At 40.7% G+C, this 21,083-nt stretch overlaps 1 protein-coding gene across 1 annotated transcript in view; it reads right to left on the reverse strand.

Moving 5' to 3' along the window:
* The window catches only part of KLHL32 (kelch like family member 32), a gene marked incomplete at both ends in the record, with an annotated part of 96,425 nt that overhangs the window by 5,294 nt on the left and 70,048 nt on the right, over positions 1 to 21,083 (reverse strand). Inside the window, 2 exons of the mRNA XM_079532867.1 lie at positions 1,524 to 1,582; positions 11,304 to 12,030. Of these exons, the coding sequence (XP_079388993.1) occupies positions 1,524 to 1,582; positions 11,304 to 12,030 (786 nt within the window). The remainder of the gene's footprint in view (positions 1 to 1,523; positions 1,583 to 11,303; positions 12,031 to 21,083) is intronic.

Consider the following 21,083-nt stretch of genomic DNA (forward strand, 5'->3'; position numbering starts at 1 on the left):
CTTAACACGAGACTATAGGCACCATCTGCTTTGCAAAGCCTGCCTGCATCCCCTGATTATATCTTCAGGTTCCTCCACTGCGGTGCCTGCCAGGTGAGCCGCTGCACGCTGCAAAGGCAACGAAAGCGAGGGGCCTGGCGGGGTCATTTCTAATAAGGCAGTGTGTGCATGCTAATCAGTGGTGGGGAAGCAGAGGTCACCCCGGCCGGCTTGCTGGCAGGTAGCTGTGTGCTCTGTGGCAGATGGCAGGCATTATCGACTTGCCACAAAGGCCTCGCGCAGAAGCGAGCACGAGCGCTGAATGATGGAGTTATTGAGATTCCGTGCGAGATGCAAGCAGATGTGATGGTTTCCAGTACCCACCGTAAACAATATGCCAGCAGAATTTTTAAAAAGAGCATGTGTGTACAAACATGAAGCAGGCCTCATTTGAAGGAGGCAAACGCATGCTTTCTCCTTAACTCTTTATACGTCAGGCTGGGCTTCTCACAACCAGCACCATGCACTCGAGTTGCCACTGATATTTTGGGGTGCAACTTCCAAAGCCACATCAGCAGGAGCCACGGCAAAGGACATGGACATGCGACAGAGAGACAGGAACTAAACGAGTGTCCCATTCACGAGCAAAATGAGATTGCTGCCTGTAATTACGACATGCAGAGGTTTGGGGTAGAATTGGCACTTGTGCAGTCAGTGATCTGAATGTACCTCAAAGGATGAGGTAGCTCTGTCAGAGTCTGCTTTCTGCCTCAGCACCCATTTGTAGTATGCCTTAAAAGCCAGCGGGAGCCACAGTAATGTGTGCCTTGGCCCAAGACAGCAACCAAAGGCCCTATCCTGTAATCAGAGAAGTAAACACCTTCCCATGCAGGAATAAACCAGGCTGTGCAACTCTGATTGCAAGCTTAGAACTTCTATTTCCTAATGCTAGTGAGAGGGCATAACCATGCCCTAACCCCCTGAAATGGTCACTGAGCCATGCTAACCTAATCAAAACAAATACATAATGTATGAAATAATCCCTAAAATACATTTTAGGTAGTTGGGTAATGAAATGATAGGCACCCTTGCAGTCAGCAGAATAAGGCGCTGACAGGTAGTGCAGTTCTGAAAGAATGGAGAAAACAAAAACCTTGTGTGTATGTAATTGAAAGCTGAAATGTGAAAGATAAGAAGCAGCCTTGTGACACTGGCTTTAAGTACATGCTGCTTGGGGCTGCTGGATTACAAACAAATGAACAAGCAAAATAAACACTAGTAAGTAGAGGAGCTTAAAACCCATTTATTCTAAGATGCTAAGCATTTAATCTAAAATGTTTCTAAAACGTATGGGCATCAAAAATACAAAATCAGTCAGGTTGTCCACTACTCTGTTAAACACATATCATCAGTGTAAAGTGAATTTAAACCACCATCAACTCAAATGGACAGCATTTTAAACTTAAGAAATCACAGCATGCATTTGGTAAAGACCTGTTATAAACGAAAGATAGGAGAGAAATGCATACGACACAGATACCCACCTGCTTGGGATCATAGACCATGAGCCTGTTTTGATACTGTGCAGTATTTGTTACTCCTCCTATGAAAGAGTTTATACAGGTTACATATTTTTTTTTCACATAGGCAAAACCAGGACCAAGATGCAGTACAGTAAAACAACCAATTGTAGGGTCCATTTGCTGACAAGATTACATTGCATACCCCCAGTTACATTCACATGCCACTGCACCTTTGTCAACTGCAACTGTATTCCATATATCTTCAAAGGAAATTCTACATTTACCACATATATTCTGCACTGCAGAGCAAACATCTTCTGGCTTTGTCATAGTCTTACGTTAGGAAGTTCCTCCACAGTGATCAGAAACAATGCTAACCATCTGGCATATCAACTTCTCAATAATCTACAGGGAAAAAAAAGGTATACCTCAGCACCTCAGGAAAATCCAAAATAGGGACTGGGGACACGTCTTCACCTGGTCTTAGTGTGCCTCCACGCTTAGGAGTCCTCATTTTGACAGAGCCCAGCTTCACCTCATGCAGTACTTTTGGAAGATAACACACAGCCTTTCCATGCTGCATCACACAGCGCCCACCCTCCATCTGTAGGTTACACACAAGAACGTGCTTTGGAAAGCAACAGTTGCTGATGCCACAGTGTTGTTTGTCTCCACGCTGCTGTGCAGCCTTTGTTAGTGGCCATCAGCCACGACCACAAAACAATATTTTCTAATGCCTGAAATTTGATACCTTTGCAAAGCTATTTTCACTCCCAGTGTTTAAAAATGGGATGTCACTTAGCGTGTTGAAAAAATAAAATCCATAGTTGCTTGGATGGTTGCCTCCAGAATGCCAGCCTACAGGAGGTATAACAGAAATACAATGCTGGGTCTCTTCTTCTGAAAGCACACCTCCACGTTGGGGGGAAAATGTGGAGGAAGAAAAAGAATGGGGCTGCTTCCTTATAAAATAATGAAATAAGCAAAAGAACAAAATTATTTTCCTCACTTCACAAAGAGCCCCTCGTATCAAGTACATAGCTTATATTTTTTCCCTGCAATATTGCTCATCTGTGGTGTTTTATCATTACATTCCCTTCACATACCGCTCTTCACTTTTAGATTAATCTGCCAAAATGAGATGCTAAGGATTTGCATACAGATTTGACTACACAAAAATAGATCTGGAATTAATAACAGTCTCTATATGTTTTAATTTCTTCTAGACTGGAGTACCCTTGCCTCCAGCAGTATTCTTGGCTTTGAAAGTCATCAAGCTGATTTGTCTGCTCTTAGGTTATGATGCCACATGCTGCTACACTGTCCCCTGCAATCAAAGTGCTCACAGAGATAGATTCCATGCCTTCCCCTAACAAGTATATTTTATAGATTGGCAGTTTTGATCTCCCCTCCCCAGGGGGATAATCTGCATCTTAACAGGTTTCTATAGATACATCTGTCATTAAATATGCCATCTTATATCTGCATCAATTTTCAAACTCGAGTTCCTCCTAACTTTGAAGTGCTATAGCAAAAGTTTAAAATTTTCTGCCAAAATTCAAATTTAACAAGTCTATAATGTCCTCTTGAACTATTCTTTTAAAAATACTCCAGGCAGTTGGGAAAGGGCATAAGATTAATATATCTCTTAAAAAATAGGATAAGGAATAATAAGTTTAAATAGTACTAAAAATAATACATACTTTCAGAAAAAAAAAAAAAAAAAAAAAAAAAAACAACAACAAGAGCAACAAAAAACTGGGGTAATTCTGAAATGATTTCTTAAACTGCCCTGCAGTACTTTTTATGAGGAAGGAAGAGGGAGGTATGGTAGTAACACTTGAAGACTTGAAACTACAAACTATGCTATGAAAGCTGATGTTAAGCAAAGGCAGCTAATGTGGTAGCAAATAAATTAAGGGAAGTGAAGAAAATGTCTGGCTGGTCCAACAACATCAAAACTTACAGCTCAGTCATTGCTCAGTGGATTTTACAAACCATTCTGGCACGAGCAGCTTGCTTTGAGGACTAAAATCTCAGGAAGGCAAGGAGTGCCCTCAGGAGAAGCCTGTATCTTCTTTGTTCCTGCAGGATGGCAGTCATGAGAAGTCCAGCTTATAGAAGTTGTTACAGGGCCACAGCCATTGCTGCTCACTTCTTTTGCATCAGATGCTGCGAGGCAGGCCACAACCCCTGCTTTCTAAGTCTTCCAGAAGCCTTAAGTTCCCAGCACTGCAGTGCCTCTATCCATGAAGAAATTCTTAGAAGCTGGCTGGGGCTTACCCTCCCCTTCCCCACATTTGCAAAATATTTTGTTTTGTTACAGCACCCAAACAATCCACAAACTGCATTGAAACACACCTTCAATAAAGCCACCTCCAAAAAGAGAAGGGTGGCAGGCAGGAGGTTTTGTACAATTTTCCCAATCAGACATTTATCATCCATATTTATATCGTGTCCTAGTAAGACCCCCATCTGACTTGAGAAATCTCACCCAATCCAAATCCCACAGAAAATCTCACCACTCTCTCTGAAAGTCCCCGGGTGCTAGGTTGTGCACATGAATCCCAGTTTGCTGGGAGATGTGTAAAACCACATGTTGGCAGAGAGCTCCCCATGTGCACTCCTTCCAGCAAATACATGGAATATAGCAAGCTCAGGAAGTGCGCCCTACGATGCTTGGCTGTTTTAAAATAGAAATCTCTCCTCTCTCTCCTGCCTCTGTGTTAAATAGGAGATCATGCAGGCCTTCTATTCAGCCAGCACAGGTGCAGTGAGGGCAGTTGAGCTACGGCACCTTCCCTCACCCTCATGCACCCTTAAAGGCACCAATGGCAGTTCCAAGCTATGACAGTCCTCTCTGGATGCAAACTAGCTGTCAAACAAGAGGGGCACAAGCCCGACCTTCTCATACATATTTTTTAAATCATTACAAATCATAGAATTACAGAATGATTTCTGTTGGAAGGGATCTTTAAGATCATCAAGTTACAATCCCTCTGCTATAGCAGGGACACCTCCCTCTAAATCAGGTTGCTCACAGCTCCATCCAGCCTGGCTTTGAATGCTTCCAAGGAGGGGGCATTCACAACCTCACTGGGCAATGTGTTCCAGTGTCTCACCACCCTCACAGTAAAGAGTTTCTTCCTAATATCTCAACTAAATCTACCCTCTTCCAGTTTAAAACCATTTCCCCTTCTCCTGGCACTATATGTCCTTATAAAAAGTCCCTCCCCAGCTTTCCTGCAGAACCCCTTCAGGTACTGGAACACCACTATAAGGTCCTCTTGGAACTTTCTCTTCTCTAGGTTGAAGAGCCCCAGTTCCCTCGCCTCAGAGGGGAGGTGCTCCAGCCTTCTGATCCACTTCATGGCCTTCCTCTGGACCTGCTCCAACAACTCCATGCCATTGCTGTGCTGAGGGCTCCAGAACTGGACACACTACTCCAAGTATGGTCTCACAAGAGCAGAGTATTGGGGCAGAATCACCTCCCTCCACCAGCTGGTCACAGTTCTCTTGATACAACTCAGAATATGGTTGGCCTTCTGGACTGCAAGAGTGCATTGCTGGCTCATGTTGAGTCTTTCATCAACTGACACCCCCAAATCGTTCTTCTCAGGGCTGCTGTCAAGCCATTCTCTGCCCAGCCTGGGTGCTTACTTTCAATCTACAAAGAATTAATGACATCAGATCAATGTCTCTGCTTGAAAGCTGTGAGGTTTGAATTAGATGATCTTTGAGGTCCCTTCCAACACTAACCATTGTATGATTCTATGATTATCTTTATTAAAAGATAATAATAATAAAAAAGAAACACTATCCCACATCCAGACTTAGACTGGGTCACAGAGGCAATTTATCTCCTTATAAAGCCCCTATACATGTATTTTCTGTGCCTGCTGCACCACAAAATTGGATTTGGTTAGATACTGTAGACTCCTATTTATTTCAGATCCATTTTTCATAAAACGATATTACAGGGATTTACTGGGGAAAAAAAGATCTCCCCACAACATACAGCATACTAATAGTAATGCAATACTCCAAAGCACTTAGAAACTCAATAATTCTTGAAGATACGTGATCTCCATAATTTCATTGGTTAAAATCTCACCATTAGGAAAATAAACAAGTCTCAAAATTAAAAAAAAGAAAAACACAACCTTGAATCTCGATTTTTGTTAAAAATATTATTAAATATGAAGCAATTGTAGGGGGTTGGTTATTTTTCTCTCACAGAACTGAGTATTCCCATGCACATCAAGATGTGACTTCAGCCAGCAGCCTTCAGGTCAGGCAGCTCAGACCTCTGTGGAACAACAGGATGGTACTGGCTCTTGGCAGCACCTCTTGTGCTGCCTCCTGAGCACTTCACCAGGAGGGACAGACCCTCATCTCCCCTGCAGATGCAGAAGTGGCACTGAGCTGAGGGTCTGTCAGAGGTCCCCTCGTCTCTGCACAACCCAATCTATACATGCAAGGCATCTAACGGGTGGAAAAGGCTGACCCTACAGAAAAGGAGGTCTCCAGATTTGCAATGCATCATGGAGGATGAAGAAAAAAAGAGGCACAGTTCAAGTTCGCACTATTATGGAAAATGTTTCACTGCTTTTATAGGAAGTGATTGTTAGTAATGTTGAGCTCCAAGGGGCTCAGTGCAGTTTGTGGCTCTTTCACTCAAATACTTTGCTTTGCTAGCATGTGGCATGCAGTGCGTTTGTGAAAGGGATCAGGGTGTCAGATGAGAACTGGGGCCTCTAAGATTCATCTTTCTGTAAAATTTCAAAGCCATCTGCCTGACATTGTACTATCAATGCAGAGAACTTTAGTGAATTATCATTCACTTTTTAAAATAAGATGATAAAATTAAATAGAGGGTCATTAAAAAAAAAAAAAAAAGAAAAAAAGACGCACAAATATAAAAGGATGTCTCACAATATATGGAACTGAACCCACTTTTGCCATCTAGAGTCAGGCTTGTTCCAAAGTGCACTAGTCCCAAGCCCTCAGGCAAAGGGCCCTGAGGAGTGGAGGCAGCTTGGCAGTCCCTGCATCCCTGCACCACCTACCTGCCAGCTCTTGCATGCTCTTGTGCCACGCACTCTGCTTATTGCCCTTCCCTTTCCTGCCACTGCCACCAACATTTTAGTCTCTGTGAGTTTTGATTCCTTCCTGTATTACTCCCAAAGGATGTGCAAAGTAATGCCAGCAATGAATCCCAATAATGACAACAGAAAACCCTTTAATTCTAGCCAGACTTTGATTAGCAAAGCCGTAGAAGGAAGGGCTTGTAGCAAAGGTATTACTGTTTTGACTATTAATCATGTTTTGATGACTTTCTCCACAAATACAAGGTCTAAAAATTTATATTACTACTATTTAACTTATTCACTTATTAAAAAGCTGGGCAGATTTTCATAGTAGTTGTGCCAGCTAGTAGCATCAGACTGACTTTGAGAGCTCTGGTGATGACCTGAATTTCCCATAAAGCAGCAGGGATACTTCTCAGAAATATCCCTATCTCAGACTAATTTTTTAATCACATAATTTTAGATCAGGTACTTAAAAATTAGGCTCCCTCCCACATTACTGATTATTCTTACACTAACATCTTATATTTGATGGTGGAACAGCAGGTCTTTTCATCAGTAACTACTGATATGTTAGCACAATAAAACATCTCCGTGTACCATTCCTCTGCCCCTGAACGCCCTTGAATATACATATATACTCCTAAGCAATCAATTAATGGTAAAAAGCTAGTTATAGTTAAAACATCTCCATCTACCTTTATTTTAAAAATAACTGTTCAACAGATAAATCCCAGCTTTCAATTTGTGAGTACATAATTCAGATCAATATCCTCAGAAGTATTGCATTTCATAATCTACAGTAAACAAACAGAATCTGGCAACTCTAACAACCCAACAGTCCTATCTGGCTTACTCTGCTGCCAAAACTTCGTACACCATTGGTTTTTACCACAGGAACTATGTTGCATTTTCAAATATATGTGAAACAATACTGGTAAAATTTGGTGTGTTTTTTTTTTGTTTTTTTTTTTTTTCTTTTTTTTCCCATTTGTTAGCAGTTGATCTAATAAGCTTCTATGACTTCTTCCCTCTGATTCTGCAAGTGTATTAAATATGTAATATCACAGTGCTACATTATATAAATCCCAGCAGCATCTGGACACAGGCATGCATGTATTCCACTTCCATAACTAAACACATAAAAACAGCATAATATAATAGAATCATAGAATGGTTTGGGCTGGAAGGGATGTTTAAGAGCATGTAGTTCCAACCCCATGCTATAGGCAGAGACACTTCCCTCTAGACCAGGTTGCTCAAAGCCCCATCCAGCCTGGTCTTGAACACTGACAGAGAGGGGGTATCCACTGTTCCAGTGTCTCACTACCCTCACAGTAAAGAGTTTCTTCCTAGTATCTCATCCAAATCTACCCTCGTCCAGTTTAAAGCCATTTCCCCTCATCCCATTGCTATACACCCTCATAACAAGTCCCTTCTCAGTTTTCCTGTGAAACACTTTCAGGTACTGGAAGGCCACTATAAGGTCCCCCCATTTTCTCTATGCTGAAGAGCCCCCGCTCTCTCAGCCTGCCCCCATAGGGGAGGTGCTCCAGCCCTCTGATCAACTTCATAGCCCTCCTCTGGACGTGCTTCAACAACTCCATGCCATTGTGCTGGGGGCTCCAGAACTGGATACAGTACTCCAGGTGGAGTCTCACAAGAAAGAGTGGGGCACAAGGACCTCCTTTGACCTGCTGGTCATGCTTCTTTTCATGCAATTCAGGATACAATTGGTCTTCTGAACTGCAAGAGTGCATTGCTGGCTCATGTTGAGTCTTTCATCAACTGACACCCCCAAATCCTTCTTCTCAGGGCTGCTTTCAAGACATTCTCCATCCAGCCTGTACCTGTGCGTGGGATTTCCCTGACCCAGGTGCAGGATCTTGCACTTGGCCTTGTGGAATTACATGAGGTTGACACGGGCCCACCTCTCAAGACTGCTCATGTCCTTCCCTGTAGCATCCCTTCCCTCTAGCTTGTCCACTGCACAGCTCAGCTTGGTATTATCTAGAAACTTGCTGTGGGTACGCTTGCTCCCACAGTCCATATTGTCTACAAAGATGTTAAATAACTCTGGACCCAGCACCAATCCCTGAGGAATGCCACTCATCAGTGATTCTATGATTCTATCACCGGTCTCCACTCAGACACTGCGCTGCTGACCGCAACTCCCTGAGTACAACCATCCAGCCAATCCTTTATCCAGAGAGGTCCAACCATCAAATCCATTTTTCTCCAATTTTGTGACCAGGATGTCATGAGGGACAGCGTCAAATGTTCTGCACAAGTCCAGGTAGATTACATCAGTTGCTTTTCCTTTATCCCTGACACTGTAACTCCATCATAAAGGCAGCCAAGTTCTTCAAGCATGACTTGCCCTAGATGAAATTATGTTGATTACCACCAGTCACTTCATCTTTATTTTCCATGTGCCTTAGGGCCTTCCAGAAAATCGGCTCAATGATCTTGCCAGGCCCAGAGGTGTGACTGACTGACCTGTAGATCCCCGCATCTTCTTTTTTCCACTTCTTAAAAATGAATGTTATGTTTCCCCTTTTCTAATCAGTGGGAACTTCATCAGACTACCATAAACTTCACCAAACTGCCATGAATACTCCCTTTTCTAGCACAGCTGGAAAAAATTAAAAGCGATCTGGAGCCAATCTCACATTTGCCTTAAAAATCTCTAACAAACTGGGTAGAGATTGTTTTAATTTAATACTAAATCTGTAATTTTAGTACAGAAAAAAAAAATGATTAAAAAAAAATCATTTTTTGTCATGTACTAGAGCAAGGACCACACTCTGACAAGTACTTCTAGTGCTCTTTCAAGGATTTCACACAGATACGTTAAAAACAATTTCCTAAAAAGTGCTGTTTGTCAAAAATAGAAGCTGTCAACCATTAACCGTAAGAGGAAGGTAAATAAAGAAAGAAAGAAATCAAGACATGGTAGAACTAGCACCTTCATACTTTGTCTTGCCCATCACAGGCACTCATCTCTTTCCACTGATGGAACAAGGGAGGTAATGAATAAACAGGGGAAGGCTCTGAACACACCTTATTGATTCCTTACATCAAAAATCCATACCCGACTCTTAAAGCAGACCACATGCACACTTAATACACAACCCAAACTGTACGGAACTTCTTCAAAGTTAACCACTGCAGAAAGAGACCCGGAGTGCCTGCCAGGCATCTCTGTGACTCCTGATGTTCTCTCATGCCATTCTTTCCAAACATATCAGTCATGATTTCAGTGCGTATGGATGAAAATAGGTGTCCATTACTTCTCCCAACAGGGTTAGGAGATATAATCCTGTGAACTATTTAACTTGTAAGGGCAGAAAGATACATCCACAAGGAGCTCCGCTAACCTCAATGGCATACGTTGACAAGCACGATGAAGGCTTAATAAGCTTAATTAATCATTTGTTCACATATCATCTATACACCATAGGATTCTCAAACCACGCCAAAATCCTTAGAGGCTATCTATAGTTAAGACATAGTCGCTGAACATTTTCTTCAAGGGCTGGTCCTACCTACTCACTGACATACATAAGACAACATTATCACCTTCCATGACACACTTCTTACTGAAAGGTGCTTCCATTTTGCCTCTTGTGCCTTCTATAGAAAGCATCAACCTTGTTCCGAAGCAAGTAATACCAGAAAAGTCACTACAAGGACTGATGGCACGATGTCCTCAAATCCCATCACTGAGTACACGTACAACAAAAAGCCTATCAGACTGAGTTGCAAATGATACGTTAGTTTACAATTACAAGGCCTATACTTTCATCTACCTGTGCCATAGTGCTATGATTACATCTAGCCAGTCCTGTGCACTTGTTATTGACAGTCAGAGTCACACAGGATTTCTAATGAAGGTTGCTGTGGCCTGTTAATATATCTTCAAGAGCAAGAAGGAGGAGTTCAATCACCTGCCTTTAAGCCCTAAAGCTACACAAGCCAACAAGCATTTAATTCCTGATTGCAAGAATAAACACAGTAGTACCTGATCATACTACAGAAAGTAGGTTTTACTTTCTTATTTTTCAGCAAGCACACAGAATTTGTAATTCAAAACTTGTCAAAGAGTGCATTATCATTTTGATTCGCTGCGATTTATGGATAGTGATTGGAAGTAGTGTACACAACATATGCAACTTGAAACACAGAAATCACACAATCACAGAATGACTTTGGTTGGAAGGGATCTTAAAGACCATTCAGTTCCAACTCCCTGCTACAGACACAGCTGCCATCCATCAGATCAGGCAGCCCAGGGCCCCATCCAACCTGGCCTGGAACACCTTCAGGGATGGAACATCCACAACTTGTCTGGGCAGCCCACACCAGCGCCTCACCACCCTCTGAATAAAATGTCCTCCTAATATCTAATGTAAATTTCCCCCCTTTTAGTTAAAATCATTCCCCCTTGTCCTTTTACCATCTGCTTGTGTAAAAAGTTGGTTTCTTTCCTGTTTATAAGCTCCCTTTCGTATTTAGTAGGCAGCTGTGTTCCGCCCCTATACCTCTAATCAGGCTTCATTACATGCTTCCATTCTAAAGTCCTTTAAAATACTCACTCCTATGACAAAAGTTATCTTGACATATAAAACCAAAGATGGTTTACTAGAAGTCATTCAAGACTGCATTTTGATATCTTGTTAATACCTCAAACTGTGAGAAATGTTTGTACCTGATATCCAAAGGAGACCATCCACCACATATCCTGCATGGCACGAAAGTGATCGGTCAAAGGACTGTACAAAGGTCCACTTGTTCTTCTTGGGACAGTAGCGTTCTACAGTAGGTAGGACTTGACGCAACTCATTTCTGCCTCCTACTGCATACAGGTATTCGTCCACTGCTCCGAGCACAAAGTGCTCCCGGCAGTTCTTCATGGGAGCTATCTCTGCCCAGGAGTTGGTTCGGGGGTCATAGCGACAGGCAGTCCTCACGGCGCAGGTGCGTCCTGTGGAGTGCTCAGCTTCCCCACCCGCCACAAACAGAAAGTCTCCCATGACGGCAACGCAGTGGTGGCTTCTCCCCATGGGCATCGGTGCAAGCTCACTCCAGTTCGCGATCCCTGCAATGTGAACGTTCTCCTGATCGACAGGGTTGAAGTAGCGCAGTTCCTTCACTTTACAGATTTCACGCTTTTTCCCACCAATAATGTAAAGAGTGTTTGACTGGAAGCGGGGTTTTGTCCTTCTGGTTTGCCAAACTGGCTGTGCATAGATGCTCTGGTGGTAAGCCAAGGCCTCATTAACAAGCGCTGTTGCAGTTTCACTAGCTTGGACGAGAGGATGAGAAAGAGCTACAGTATGCAGTGTATCCACATCCATAAGACCAAAGCGGACGTACTGGAGAAGCTCATCCATGTACTGGTAGTGGCAGTTGTGCTCCAACCACCTTACAGCCAACTGGAAGTAGGGAGAAGGAAGGGAAAAACAAAATACCAATTATTCAGATATAATTCTGCCAAAGTTTGGTCTTTAAAATCTGTGTTTTCATTCCAAGTAGAGCTACACACTTGCCTCAACAGAGATATCAGTCCATACAAAAAGTAGTCATGAATGAATGTGAGTCATCATAGAAGATACATACTAAACGTCCACCTATATTACACATAAAAACACTGTATTGCATCATTCCCTAAAAGAATTTCCACAGCATTATCAGACTGTAATACCACTATACGCAATATTCCTACAGTTAGTGATGCTATAGGAGAGCACAGTCCAGGATCAAGCTGCTGAAGCAGTAATACAAACATAGGGACTATGTGACAACAGGTCCACTAGAAAGAAAAGCAAGATTCCAGTTAAGCGATTAGAAAAGAAATACAATACTCTCTTCCCGCTACCTTTAATTCAATTTATGAGGAAAAAAAAAAAAAAGATAATAGACCTTTCAATTTTTCCTCCTGCTTCATTTACTTATTAAAAAAAAAAAAAAATTGAGAGAAGTTAAAATGGCCAGAGAGGAGAAGAGATGAGGTTCTGCTGGTTTGAGACTGGAAGAAAGAGGAGAGAAAGACTGAAACTGATCAGCAATCACAGGTGGTGTCAACAGCCAAAACGACACACAGACCTGAATTTACATAAAGCTTATTCAATCCATCCTGGTCTGAAAAGAGGCTAGAAAGGGCCTAAACCATTTCAAGAAACGTACACATAATTCTTGAAAATCTCCAATAATGAAAATACCCTTATTTCCACAGGAAAACTGCTCCTCATACTCAACTATCTTCTTGGGCAGATCTTCCTTTTAATTGTGATGGATTTCTACACCTTTCAACTCACTTGCCTCATTTTCCTTTTTTGGGTTTGTACCCCAGAGCCCAGGAACCACCAGTCCAACCCTTGAGTTTGATGATCACTGCCTCCCATCCATAAAAGATGAAAACCAGCTTCCATTTAGGGCTATAGTAGTAGAGAACAGATTGAAAAGATCATGGACTGTACCAGTCTATGCCATTCTTGTACGTATATTGTTACATAAGACCATTAATATACTACAATATTGCTGACCTATGCACTAATGACACTGCTGACATACTACTATTCCCATTTTTTTCCCCAAAGAACTTCCACAAAGTGTCACGCTTTCACTTATGTCAGTAATTAGTCATTAATAATTTTACCGTTTACTTCAAATCACTGTTCCAGTCTGCCAACAATATTCCCAACTGTAATTTTATTTACAAAAGCGCTTGTAGATCATTTCACCATCTGATTGTCTAAAAACATAAAAACCTTGTTATTACATTAAGTCATTCATAAAGACATTGGATGGTTCTAGATAAGGACAGGCTCCTTTGCTTGATTTTTTTCCATATCCTGAGAACTCTCGGATGGGGAGCTGCCAACTAGTCCTGCAGTAACAGCAGTTACTCACCGCCCTGTAGTGCTCATGGAGAAGTCATATGAAAGAAACTGGAAAGAAAGACTTCTGTCTTACTAAAGACCTTCATATAAGTACAATATATCAACATTACTACTGCTTCTGTATTCTGTCAAAGAGGGAAGGTGACAGACTAAAACCACCTTCTTATTAAGGTTAATTTGAAATGTTTTTTTCTCCACTGTTCTACTCAACCCCTGTGAAACAAAGAATCAATGAAGGGCATCAGTAGTTGCAACAGTAGTTTAGTGAGTTAAATGCTGAAGTGAGCTTCAAAATGCACATTAGCTGTCTGTGTTTAGGCCTGAAGATAAAAAGAAGTTAATTACACACACTTAAAAGTCTTTATGGATTTGAAATCATTGAGGATTACATTTGAATGTTCTAAACCCACCAAATCTACATATCTGCTGTGTCCTATTGAGAGGTTTTGGTTAACTCCCTACCCTATGTTATTCCTCAAAGTCTTCAGAGGCACTCATATTTCCTAATTGACCAGACATTTGAATTTCACCAGAATTCAGCCTATCTTCATTATAACAAAGACAACAAGTGAATTCACCCTGCCTGAATGATTTGTTGTTATGTTAAAGAAGAATTTATACCTCCACTAGGAGGACAGGCTAAGAAAGCTGGGGCTGTCCAACATGGAGAAGGCTCCAGGGAGGCCTGATAATAGCCTTTCAAGTATCTAAAGAGAGGTTATAGGAAAGAAGGGGACACACTCTTCAGCAGGTTCTGTTGTAATAGGATAAGAGGAAATGGTTTCAAACTACAAGGGATCCTTCAAAAGCAGCACCTAAGGTATCTTTGGTCTACCCTACTTCCATGTTTCCTTTTTGATTAGCAACTGCAACAGGAGAATGAAGTGCATCCTGGGTTGTATTTTCTGTACAGGAGCTACTCGCCATCACTCAGTATCACTCAGACTTAGCAGAGGAGTAGTGTAGTAAATTGCAGTAATTTATGAGGCAGGATTAAGAACCCTGTACATCACTGTATCACCAGGACATTCTGCAGGCATTTGACAATCAGCAGAGAAGCTCTCTTGAGTCTTAGGAAAGTAACTGAGATGTGGGAATCACAATCTGTTCAGAATCGCTTGTCCAGACTAACTCAATCTACTGCTGAACACAATTTGACTGTAGTGGATGCTGTGTTTCTGTGACCGACACCTAATTCTTGGTATGCCAAGGCACAGAAAAGGTGGTACGAGCTAAAAGCAATACTGTTTTTATGTCTTCATCTTGCTAATGATAACAATGACTGTTACCTGACTTTAAATTCCATAATCTCTATTTGAGACGCTCCTTAAAAAATAATTACGCTGTATTAAAGCTACAGATGTAGGTATTTATATATATTTTTCAGAGAACACATGACAATCTCCTAGGTTGTGACACAGGGCTATGAAGCTGGTTATATGGATTTAGGGGAACTCACAAAACGAGCCTTAGATTCATACATTTCTGATGCAGCATGCATTGTTACAGTGCTCTCTAGCAGAATGTGCTGTCTCACACCATGGAGCATGGAAGAAAACTGAGTTATCTGTGAAGTGAACTGACACTCTAGTCAGTGGATGGTTTGACAGCTATTGGAAAGCTGAAGGGGGAGAAGATCAGAAGAAAGAAAATTAAATTTCCAAACAAGTCTTTTGCATGTAGAAGAAATAGTCACTGATGGACTGTAATACTGTTCTAAATTTCCATTACTGTAAAGGAGGCAAAAGCAAATTGTACACATAGTGAAAACAGAAATTTACACATAATATATTAGCAAACACCTGTATATTTATCAGTGTAAGTTCCACCTTTACTAAGTATTTGTTTAATTTAGTCTTAGAAATCTGGTGCCTTCAAGGAAACTCAAAAGTTGACCCCATCTATGCACTAATTACGGTGTCCATTTTTCAGCCTATTGGGCAGTAGTGATTAGCAACTACAATCAGAACTGGCAAAATAAACACAAAGCCATTATATACTGTATGACACTGCAAGGAGAGACATTCAAACTTCTCTAAGGAGGTACCAATAGCACTTGAAATTACATCTATGTTTAAAGCGCAAACAAGCAAGGAAGTGAAAACAAAGAGACTGTCCACAATTTGGAATTTTAAAATATTCGTATCGCTGCTAAATAATTTACAAAAATAAGGAAAGACTCCTACTGCTAGTATCATACAGGCAAATTCTGTTTAAACTGTAAGAAGCTTCTTTTCCTATTAATTTTAATGTATGAGTGTGTGTAAAAAGGAAGCTACAGCCAAGTACCTATATTAACTTTAATAAATAATATATTTTGCCATATTCATCTTCTAAACTAAGTAAATGACAAAAGTAGAATCTCAGAAGGACAGAATTTTCAAGCCAGATTACTTTTCTTATTCTGAAGCCTTTACCCAGAGGATTTTTCTGTTCCAAGGTTATATTATTTGATGCAGCAATGGAGTACATTCTCAAAACATCAGGAAACAGACAGAAAACGTACTGTGTGCAGTTGCAGTATACATCTAAATGTGCCTTCATGTTGGATTGTGGTTCCACTGTACGTACAATGGCAGCTTCTGCTTCCAGCATAGTGCTTCAACAGCCTGACTCAAACAGTGTAGGAACTCAGCCCTTCCCTCTCTGCCATTATGATCTATGTACCATATATATACCACAGCTGGAGAAGGCAAAGGGGCAGTGCAGGTTAAAGCTGAATTAGGAGCTTCACTCCTGTTGAAGACATCCCTGTAATGGATAGCTATCAGGTTTTTTTGGGCTGCCAATTACAGCTTTGATTCAAGGAAGATGCTGAACAGGCAAGGCTACAGTGCAAAGTTTGATGTACTTGTTAGAACCAAGTTCATTTGGAAACTTTAAATCACAAAGGCAGCAACAGGGAAAGTTTGTTTCTACAGAGTCCTTGGACTCCTTTCTCAAGAGGTTTTGGGAACTCCATTGAAGTCATCTTTGTCTAAACTTCAGCCTGTGTATTCACATCAGAGACCCAAAGACTGCAAAGGAATTATGTTAGTTTATACCATCTACAGTTCCTAATAACTGAGATGAAGCAAACACATGGTGGAAAAACTGAGCTGTTTTTCTTCTTTCTAGCAACAATTGAACAGAAATATATATAAGTTTCTAATAGATTAATTTCCACTTTCTCAGTAAAACAAGTGGAAATCTTATGTAAAATAACATAGCAAGCAATCCCATTTTAGGAGAAAGGATAAATTTAAAAATACAAACAAAAGTGGAAGGAAGTATTCTCCCGGAGTGCGACCAGATATATTCAACACCAATTACCAGCTTTCTGCATGATAATCTGATGATGATACATATCAGGCGAAGAAGGATAAGAAAGTAAACCGAAAAGCACCCACAAACCTCTAATTTCAACATAAATGTCACCTGAATGGTCTTTTTGTTGCTTAACATAAGAAAAAAAAAAAGAAGAATAAATCAAATTCATATCTTCTTAACATTAATATGTTGGCCAGTGCTACAGCTCTGATAAATAAGACAAGCTGTGTTGTGGAAGCTACTACTGCAATCATTTTAAGAGAGGCCAGGGAACTTCACAAAGCAGAACTTGGAGTTTACTAGTTCAGTATACGGCTTCAGCTTACACCATATTGCTGCATGTCCCCTTAAAATGTTGACTATTAATTTGAACATGATTTGGAGTCTTCATGGAGTTTATTTCAGCAGACTTTGCAGACAGAAACCTTTTGCCTCAAAACCACTATCTCTCAATAGATGGTTATCTGCAGCAGCATTCTAGCTTTTCACATCAAGTACAGGAGCATAACCTAGGGATAAGTCAGGACTTCTACCAAAGCTCTGATTTAAAATCCATTAAATACTCTGTAGAAATTTTCATGTACTAAAATGAGTAGAGATTTTCAATGGACGTGAATTTGGATTTCTAAAGGGTCTCAGTCCTCCTTTCTGTACGGACTACAGAGGACAAAACCCAGAGGGTTCAGGATATCAATTTAAGCATTTTACTTACAGCGAACTAATTGGACTGTATCAACCATGTAATAAAAGCATACGAGTAAAGAATTCTTTCTGTGGAAAAACAAAAACACCCTCAATTTTTCAAAGCCATGGATTACACACAAATACTCTTAGAAAGCTAGCACAGAAGTCATCAAGTAAATGTGAGTTGTATCAATCAGGTAGTACCTTACATTTTTCAGCATGGGAAATGAGTGACCCAAACCTAGAGCCTTAAGGAGGGAAATCTTCTTCATCTTTTTATTTTGAATTAAGAATGTGCATAAAAATAAGACTGTAATGAGCTGCATGTAGAACAATCAAAATTATGAGATATTTGCATTTCTTTTGCACCTTGAGCCAAACAACTACAAAATTATGCATAGGATTCTCTCCATCTGAACACAGTAAATATTAATAATCTCTGAATCAGCAATGAAATGTCTTTTGCCCCTGAACCCTGAAGAGAGACTTTCCAACTCAAAAAGTTGTACTACGGTGACTGAGACCGTCTTTTTAAGGCACCAGGCTGAGGCATACGTGCGCAATCTCTGAAAATATTGCTGTGCCATCCCCCAACCTCTTTACACAGCGACATTTTAAAATTACCTGTTTGTCAGTTTTACAAATGCGTATGTATGTAAGCAGCCCCTGGTGTGGTGCTGCATTAGCAAGCAGGCAAGCTTTCATTTGCACATCCTGATTTTACAATCAGAATTAAAACATTTACTCTGTTCGGGGTGAGTAGATAAACAGGGATTTTAAAATTTCCTTCTTCTTTTTTTTCCCCCCCTAATGCGGAAAATGAAAGAAAAATGTTCCTCTAGATATATTATGCCTTTGGGCTCCATTTGAGGGAAGGGAAAAAAGACAGAGAAAGCTACTGTGAAGGTCATGGAGCGAAAGAACTTCCTCAGGGCACAGAATAAATTAAATCCCAAGGAAAAAATAAAATGTGATTTCCAGAGTGTGAGGCACAAACTCAAAATGACAATGATTGACAGCCAAACTATATCCATGCAATATCGAAGACTGCACGTTCTCATTTACCTCAGTGTAGCCAGCAAGCGCCCATTAAACATCCGTCTGATGCCCAAATTAACCTTCTTGGCAAACTGAAAGAGGCACAAACTATCATAATCAACCTTTCATTATCACAGCAGCCTCTAGTTAAAGGGTCAGAATAATTGTGCCATCAGAGCCCTGATTGTTTTCAATCAACAGACGACTGGAGTGACAGCTCGGTGATGGAGTAGTTTGATGAAACCGCACCAGGCCTAATCAGAGCAGATGAAAGGAAGGCATGATTGGTGCAAATGAACAGTCGTGCCTCTCTTTTTCATTTACAATCTGAAATTACTCTTAAATTTACAGGGTTTTTTCTCCCTTATGAGTACCTCTGAAAGAATGTTTGACTTATTATGAGTTCTGACAGTGCAGAGTTATAAAACACAGGTAGGGTTTTCAGCTGAGGCTTTAAGTGGATATTCAGCATAATTTTAACAAATTCACTCTTGAAAAGCACAAAATGACTAAAGACTTCCAATGACCTAACCTTTCAGTGCTGTTTGATTAGCAGAACGATTTATCACTGCACACATTCTTCATGATAAGAGAAGATTAAAAAAATGGGCAAGGATCTCTTGCAAATGTTTTCTCTTAGCCAATACATTTATTGCAGTATTGCTCTCTTGTTCATACACACACCAAAGGAAAAAAAATGAAGAACACTGCATTAATAATCCTTTTCTGCTTAGAATGAATAATGGAATCCAAGCAAGGGATTGTTTGGAGATGAAAGCAGAGACCAATTATCAGTGCAGCAGACAGCATCAATATTTAGTTTTCTGGTGGGTTGTTCATTCCACATTGTAAAGGATGGGAAAATGAATTTATCTCATTCTTACATTGCTCATTAGCACAGAATCAAGTGCCTCACTCATGAAAAGTAAACAAAAAAAATAAACTAAAAAATAAAGGAAAGAAGAAGGAAGGAAGGAAAGAAGGAAGGAAAGAAGGAAGGAAAGAAGGAAGGAAAGAAGGAAGGAAAGAAGGAAAGAAAGAAAAATCAGGGCTGCTTTGGCAAGATTTGGAAAAGATGAAGGGTTCCTGCACCGCCCCAGTTACAGCTCACTTCCACTCCTGGCCTCGCTCAGCTCCAGCCACATGGCTTCCCACCCTCCCCAGGCTCTGTCAGGAAGGTAGTGTAAATCAAAAGCAGCTCTTTCTACCTTTGAAGAAAACAACCACTTCAAGTGATGAATGGAAAATCTTTTGCTCTCTGATCTTGGCCATCATCAGATGTGATTTATTCCATCAGGCATCACAAAATGCATGACAGTGCTCAGGTCAGCATACCAAAACAAGAAAGCAGCTGAAAAGCAAAGATTATTGTTTGTCTGAAAGAGGAGTGGAGAGAAGACAGATCCACATACAAAAGGCTTCTAAGACATGTTGGTTCTTGTACCATGCCCTCACAAGACATAATAGAAGTTTTAATTCCTTAAAAGTTGTGAGTAGAACGCCTGTCCAAGTGGAAAACAATGAGTATCCTAAACTGAAAAAAAACTAAGAGCAGACTTGAACATTCTTGCTGACACAGAGGGTGCCATCTCCACTTGTTTCTGTTTCACTTTCATCTGTTGAAGCCCACTGGTGATGTAAGTACATTCTCAGTAGCAGATTTTCTGAAAAGAAAAGGAGCTGTAAACTGATTTTAAATACAAACCAAGTAATTAGACAATATTTTCAAATTATCCCTCTTTTATTATAGGCTGCCTGTATTTTCCTTTCAACCAGCTCTTTCTATTGTTGCAGTAAGTCAGCACATAAGGATAGGGAACGAGGGTGGTTTTTTCCTTTTTGTAGTGAAGGAAGTCTACCTCCCCACAGATAGCATGAAGACTCCAAACCCACACCAAGTGATATCCACCAGTTCCAAATCCTAGATAAACAAAGTGTAACAGAAGTTGCCCAGCCTTTCAGTGGCTTAGTAAGTATTTTCTCCAGTTCTTTCACTCAGTCGACAGCTGAATTCCACCTTTCCTCCTGTTTCGAAGTCCAACCTTTCCGAGTATAAAGACATTGTTGACAATATAGATTTAGTGAACTTCTGGTAACAATCCCAAAACAATGCTAATAGGTCAATGGAGAAAGGAAATAAAGTTTGGGAATTTGCCACTGCATACTACTGGATGGAGCAAAGGCTCAGAAAAAAAAAACATTTCTCTGTATGCAAATAGCAAACAAATGGCTAAGTCTCACATTTACTCCCCAGTGTCCCCACCACAAGGAACACAACGTATATTCAAGCAGCAGAGCAGAGACTCTGTGTACAAGGTGGGCAGATAAAGTCCACACCCAAACTTGGAGCCTAAGAAAACAGATGTCAGGAAAGACAAGACATGCAGCCTTCCAGATTCATTTGTAACCACTACCTATCCAAGCACAGCCCAAGCTCGGCAGATAGACTGAGCTGGGAGAAGCAAAGGATCTGACAGGAGATCAGAGAGAAGGAAGCCAAATATAAAGGAGTTATGACTTAAGTGAGTTTGGAGCTCAATAGGAAGGTTAGAAAA

The sequence above is a fragment of the Tetrao urogallus genome, assembly GCF_951394365.1.
Source record: "Tetrao urogallus genome assembly, chromosome: 2".
In the NCBI taxonomy this organism is placed as follows: domain Eukaryota; kingdom Metazoa; phylum Chordata; class Aves; order Galliformes; family Phasianidae; genus Tetrao; species Tetrao urogallus.